At 37.3% G+C, this 6,887-nt stretch overlaps 1 protein-coding gene across 1 annotated transcript; it reads left to right on the forward strand.

The window, feature by feature from the left end:
• Positions 1-251: 251 nt before the first annotated feature.
• LOC110026736 lies at positions 252-2,788 on the forward strand. Its single transcript, XM_020727823.1, has 3 exons — positions 252-1,045; positions 1,151-1,540; positions 2,323-2,788. Exons 1-3 carry the CDS (start codon positions 604-606, stop codon positions 2,691-2,693), a joined length of 1,203 nt encoding a protein of 400 aa, XP_020583482.1. The 5' UTR covers positions 252-603; the 3' UTR covers positions 2,694-2,788.
• The last annotated feature ends 4,099 nt before the right edge of the window (positions 2,789-6,887 follow it).

Genomic DNA, 6,887 nt, shown 5'->3' on the forward strand with positions numbered 1-6,887 from the left:
GCAAATTTTTTCCCCACTTAGGGAGCCCATAACACAAAATTGATATTAAATCCAGTAGATATAGCTATAGAAATGTCTTATTTAGCATTTTGATGCAGGTTTTGGGCATTTGTAGAGCTTTCCCTATGCATGAAAAGGTTTATTTCACTTTTTGGAAGTTAAAATAGTGGCATCTCTTTTTATGTGATATAAGAGATTGGGGTGGTAGAAATGTAATAATAAAATATATTAGAATTGGGTGGTATGTTATGTAAATGTCCCGGACAGTTTGAAAATGATTATCAACTGAATTTATAAAATTGGAAGGGCTTCAAAACGGTAAAACCTACTGAAAGATGAGATTTTTTTCAGTTGGATAAAAGTATACTCCATTAGAAATTAGTGGGAACCATGGGGCAAAATCTCGGAACCTTCTTTACCCCCGCATTTGCTGTTATTATATTATGGAAAAAGATCTAGCCTTTTGTCTTTTGGGTGGGGTGAGAATGCCATGCCCTCCAACACCTTCGCCGAACCCAGATTTTTCAAAAAGAAAGTGACGCCAAGCGAAACCCCAGCGAAGGAGAGGGAAAGGAACGCCGAAAGAGGGAGCGGAGCAGTGGGATGAGGACCACAATACCGCTACAGCGGCCAAGCGGCGGCGGAGAAGCAGACGGTGACGGAGATTCCGAGGCCGGCGTCCCCTGTTTCTGCTGGTGGAGGTCGCTGCCGGAATACGAAGGTGGCGGCGGCTTAGAGACGCCCAAGGCTTCGTCAGCGAGAAATGCGACGGCGAGGATGAGAGTTGTGAGGGAGATGGAGAGACTGGCTGCGGCGGCGTCGGAATCGATCGACGAGCTCCGGCATCGGCTGCTCACTTACAAAGCAGGGGATCTCTGGTTTCCTGCAGGAGGGATTGCGAAGCAGGACACGGACATACCGCCAGTTATCACGTTGTTATTGCTTGGCTTCGCCGGAGTTGGGAAAAGCTCGCTAGTTAATCTCATGTATTCGGTTCTTGGGAGGTCCGGCTTCGTTCCATTCGCTCACACCTCGTCCCCTGCCGGTGAGTTTGTTTTTTTTCTTTTTTAAATCTAAAAAAAGGAGTTTCCTTTTGTGTTTCCCATGTTCCGAAGTTCTCAACCATGGTTGTAAAAATCTGTCTTTTAAGGCAAGGAAGGGCGGACGCTGAATTTGGAGGAGCACAACGTTCTCCGCTCGATGAAGTACGGATTCTGCGTTTTCGACTCTCCCGGCCTAGACTACGAGCGTATGTCCGAGAGCTTTGATGAAGTATCCCATTGGGTAGAGGATGGTGTTCGCCATCGTCAGCTCTGCCATGTCTCCTCTTCCTCCTCCTCATCTTTCGCATCCTTCCCTTCTACGTCTACCTCTACCTCCTCGGCAGCGGCCGGCAACCGATTCATGCGCCGCCGCGTAAACTGTGCAGTGGTCGTCGCAAACCTCTCTGAGATCCACCGCTCCCTCATCTCCGGCCATCTTCAATGTCTCGACGCCACCCGGCAGCTTTTCCATCATCCATCTATAAGAGAGAGTTGCAGTAAGTTAACCCACTCATGTAATCTTCAACAATAAGAATGGTTTTTAATTAGTTCCAATTGTCAATCATCCAACATATTTATAATTTTACAAGCATTGGTTCAATGGTTTAATTAAATTGTCGGATACTTGAAGCATCTTTATCTCATTTGTGATAAACATATACATTAGTGGTGCAATCTTATTTAGTTTACAGATATTCTGAAAATTAGTATAAATTTGAATTTTAATTATGTTAAATTTATGCTTCAATACTCAATATTAAGAAAATAGAACAATATTGAATGCTGCATGTAAGCATCAAACTTCGAATCATGTTTGAATATGAATCCAAAGTGAAATTTGTTAGGAAAATTTACATACATATCATACAATTCCCATGTATTTATTTATATATATATTCACATTATCTAACATCTAAATTTTCCTATTTATATTTACAACACATTATCTATACATTAAGAGGTTATATCTCACTTTTATAGAAAATTATTAATTGTAATATTTTTGATGTGATTTGAAGAATTTGAATGCTATGCATGCATATATAAAGATTTAGTGTTAGATATAGAAATAGAGAAGAATTATGTGGCATGATAATTTGATACAACAAGGCCATTGTATTATGAAATAGTTAACATCCACATTAATCAAAAAAAATTGACAAACCTATTTTTAAACGGGTGGTTATATAACAACATTATAATTAAAAAATCATTCTTTATTCCCCCTTTCAAGCATTTGCTCAAACGGTTGGAGCTCACCCAATTTTTTCTGCAACAGATGACGCACCCATCCTCATCCTAACCCACGGCGACGAGCTGACGGAAGACGAAAGGATCGACACAAGGGTGGCGCTGTGCGAGTATTTGGGGGCGGCGGAGACTGCTGGCGTGTACGACGTTCCCTGCCTCAACGACCACGGCGTCCACATCGATGAGTTCGACCCGGTCACGGCTTACGCCATTGCAGAGGCGGTCTACCGTGCGCTCGTGGTGGCGGACCGGTGCCACCCGCCCAAACCGGGTTTTAGGGACTGGTTACTGGTGGCGCTGTCATGGGCAATGTGCGCTCTCTCGGCCTTCTTCGCTTTCCTTAGCTGCTGCTGCTCTAAGCTTGCAAAGTTAAATAGAGACTACCAGAAAATGAGATGAAAGGGATGCCATAAGTTGTAAATAGCTAGAGCTGACTAAGATTAATGGTTTTGAGGGGGTTTTTTTTTTTATTGGTAGGTTTAGAAGTTTTTAACTTAATTATACCCTAGTTAGGATTTTTTAGGGGATTTAATTATAGACAACTGATTAACTTTGTATTTGTATATTTTGTTATTTACATCTTAATAATTATTTTTATTCATAATGTCAAAAATATCATTTGCATTAAGTGGTGCATGCCACTCAATTCTTATGTATTTATGTATCTAGCAGGTAAACTTTACTTTTACATTTATATCATGCTAATCTTTCATATTTATTTGAACTTTGATTTGTCCAGGTGACACATCCAAGGAATAGAGTGTGAAGAGAGAGGGAGAGAGGGAGAGAGGGAGAGAGGGAGAGAGAGAGAGATAACATTAATGGGCAGTAAAAAAAATATAGAGGTGTGTTCGGAGCAGGAAAAATATATAGAGCAGTAATGGTCGTTTTCAGCTTTTTAACTGAACCTCCCATTCTTCTTTCTTTCTTGAGGCATCCTCTCCACTTTGGTTGATGTAAGACCATCTTTTAGAGCTCCAGTTTGTAGTTATAAGATATAGTTTTGTTCCTCTAACTTTAGGGCTACCGAGATCCCACATGGACGATGCAATTCATGGATTATTGATCGGGGATCTATAGACGTGTTGGGTTGATTACCTTCACAATTGGGTAGACCTAAGGTCTTAGTGACTTTGGATAACGGGTTCGTGTTACCTCGACCCAGTTACCTCTATCTCATAGGATTAATCTACCATTCCTGTTATTGAGCCCCTTTGAGCTCTGTCATTCCTTTGACTTCGTTGGTATCATTTTATCAGCCTGAAGCTGATGGGTTGTCGTTCATTTGAGATACGACAATTTGTCCTTCGCCATTATGGCCTGGACGTGCTGTAAGGGCATTCACTCTTCTTGGGATCTTGTAAAGTGTCACATTAGGGATCCGCTTCACAAGTATCATCGTATACTGAAAATACTGCCCGAGTTTGGGTTTCAAAATTTTGTACTGCCCGACGACCGGTTATGATCAACTGAGTCACCGTAGATGTTGTTGTCGGTTATTCCCATTGAAATGGCTAACTCCAGCCCAATTATGAGGGCTTCATATTTTGCTTCATTGTTTGTACACGACTCTGTTAAATGGTAGGAGTACCTCAACGTTCCCCGCTCTGGCGTAACGAAGATTAATCCAATCCTTGCTTTGTTAGGCACTATCGTTTGCAAATCTTTTCTTTGTATGATGATATAGTGAATTATATTTTAGTGACATTATACTCTATGAATTAATATATCATCAATGGAAAAAGTTTATTCATGATGTGAGATCATAGTTTTGTGATGACCCATATTTATATAAAAATTGTGATGATCAAGCTATTAAAAGATGTGTACCATTAGAAGAAACATGGGAAATTATTCAAAAATGTCATGATTTTGAGTTTGAGGGACACTTTGGTGTTGATAGAACTGCATTCAAGATATTGTAATATGAATTTTATTGGCTTAATCTTGTTAGGGATGTGAATATTTATATAAAACTTGTGATAAATGCCGAACAATATGTAATATATCCATGCGAGATGAAATGCCCCTAAATTATACTTTTGAAATCGAGATTTTTGATGTTTGGGGTTTAGAATTTATGGAACCATTTATACCTTCATTGGGAAATTTGTATATTTCGACTGTTGTAGACTATGCATCTAAGTGGATTGAAAAAGTAGCTCTACCTCACCGTGATGTTCAAAGTGTGCAAAATTTCTGAAGAAAAATATTTTTAGTATATTTGGGATATCGAGAGTAATTATTACAGATGGGGGAAGCCATTTTAAAAACAAGAGGATTGAGAAATTAGTTGCAAATTTGGTATTAAACATAGGATATTAAACATAGGATAATAAACATAGGATAACTACAACATATCACCCTCAAACTAGTGGTTTAGCTGAGGTTTCTAATAGATAAATCAAGAAAATATTGGAAAAAAACTATTAATCCTAGCAAAAAGGATTGGTCTTTGAAAATTGATGAAGCAATATGGGCTTATAGGACTACTTATAAATCACCAGTTGTAATGTCTACTTATACAGTAATATTTGGTAAAGCTTGCCGCTTACGAGTGGAACTTGAACATAAAACATATTGAAATGAATTTAATTATAATTTGAAAGAACCTGATGTGAAGAGATTGTTGCAATTAAATGAACTTGAGAAAATTATGAATGAATCTTATGATATTGCTAAAATTTATAAAGAGAGAATGAAAAATTAGCATGATCAAAAGATTCTTCGGAAATATTTTGAACATGGACAGGAGGTTTTACCATATAATACAAGATTGAAACTATTTCAAGGAAAACATAAGACCAGGTGGTTGGGGCCATTTACTGTAATTAAAGTTTATCCATTTGGTGTAATTGATATTAAAGATCTTAAAAGTCGAAGGATATTTAAAGTTAGTGGACAAAGATTTAAACTTATATAGGTGGAAATAAGAATATAATTAATGAAGTTATGATGTTGGGTCAACTCAACTAAATATTTGGATTTGTCGGGCTGAGGGTGTTAAACCAAGAGCTTATTGGAGGCAACACAAGTTTTTTATTTGTTGTATTTTTTAAGTTTGTCGTATGTTGTGTTATTGTTTGTTGTGGATTAGATTGATTGTTTAGGTTTGAGATGAATTACTTTGATTGTAGTAAGTCATGTGAGATTGTGTATCTATTGTCTTTTCGTTAAGATTGGATTGTAGCATGATTTGGTGGTAGTAGGATCAACATTATCCTCCACACTTTAGTTCTTAATCGAGCTTTGGTCTATCTGGAGTCATGTTGGATTTAGTCTTTGGATGAGTCCATCTTAATTTTATTACTTCCTTTATCTGACCATGTTTTTCATTGGGTGGGTCCAATAACCCGATTGTAGATGAACATGTGGATGATCTTTTCATTGTTCATATTTACTGTTAGAGTGCATGTTTAGAGGACAAGAAAATTCTTAAGGTTTGCAACACATAAGCTAACATATTGGGAACAATTTTGTCAATGGGTTTTACCCTAATAAAATATCTAAAAGCACCCATTACATATTTGGAAGTAGATTCCGTCAAATATTGAAAGTAAGAAAGGGAGATGAGACGAGAAGCTGGATGAGCTAATTTCTATGATCTACTATGTTTGTGTATTTGCTAGTGTGAATTAAGACTTGGGGAGGTTCAATATAGTAAAATTAAATGATTTAAATCAAATTCAGAGCATGCACTAAGGCATTGAGACCCTTGGTGTCAAAAAACTTAGAGATAAACTGGCGCCTGGGTGCCCAAATCCCCAAACCAAGGCACTGCAACCCGAGCAACTTTGCACCCATATAATGGTGCCTAGGTGCGGGATTGACCTATTGCTATAAATAATCAAAATAACAATCCCTATTCTATTATTTTAACCCTGGTTGGAAAGATCACCCTAATTTTAATTGAAATAATTATAATAATTCTGTGAATCTGTCTAGAAATCTGAACAATCAAGGAAATCCTAATTTTTGACCTTATTGTCCTCCGGGATTTAACTCCAACCCTAACCCAAAAGTTAAGGAAAAAAAATTGACTATGGAAGAAGTAATCTTGAATATGAGAAATCAAATACAGAATCAATGGGCTGCTATTAGAAGGGCTGCTATTAGAAATATTGATATTGCTACTGCACTTAGTAATAGACCTTCTGAAATTTTTCCAAGTATTGTGGAAGTTAATCCAAAACATCAAAATAAAGAGCAAATTAAAGCTATTCAATTACGAAGTGAAAAAGAAGTTGAAACAAGGATCCAAAGAGAAACTGAAGTTGATGAAGAAAAGGAAGAAATGGAAAATGATCAACAGGAAAATGAACAAACACAGAGCTCTGTAGAAAAACCATTACCTCCATTTCCTCAAAAGCTAAAACAGAAGAATAAAGATAAATAATTTACAACATTTTTGGAAATCCTTAAGAAGTTAACGATAAATATTCCTTTTGTTGAAGCTTTGGAACAAATGCCAAATTATGCTAAATTTATGAAGGATGCATTAAACAAGAAAATAAAGTTTACAGATCATGAGACCGTTGCACTTAGTGAAGAGTGTAGTGCTATTATTCAGAAAAAGCTTCAAAAAGCTTCCTA

This window comes from Phalaenopsis equestris, unplaced genomic scaffold (assembly GCF_001263595.1).
Source record: "Phalaenopsis equestris unplaced genomic scaffold, ASM126359v1 Scaffold000399, whole genome shotgun sequence".
Lineage (NCBI taxonomy): Eukaryota > Viridiplantae > Streptophyta > Magnoliopsida > Asparagales > Orchidaceae > Phalaenopsis > Phalaenopsis equestris.

Coding starts and splice junctions, on each gene's coding strand:
- LOC110026736 (XM_020727823.1), top strand. CDS start 604: ATGAGGACCACAATACCGCTACAGCGGCCAAGCGGCGGCGGAGAAGCA. Junction 1,046..1,150: donor TCACACCTCGTCCCCTGCCG/GTGAGTTTGTTT, acceptor CTGTCTTTTAAG/GCAAGGAAGGGCGGACGCTG. Junction 1,541..2,322: donor ATCTATAAGAGAGAGTTGCA/GTAAGTTAACCC, acceptor TTTCTGCAACAG/ATGACGCACCCATCCTCATC.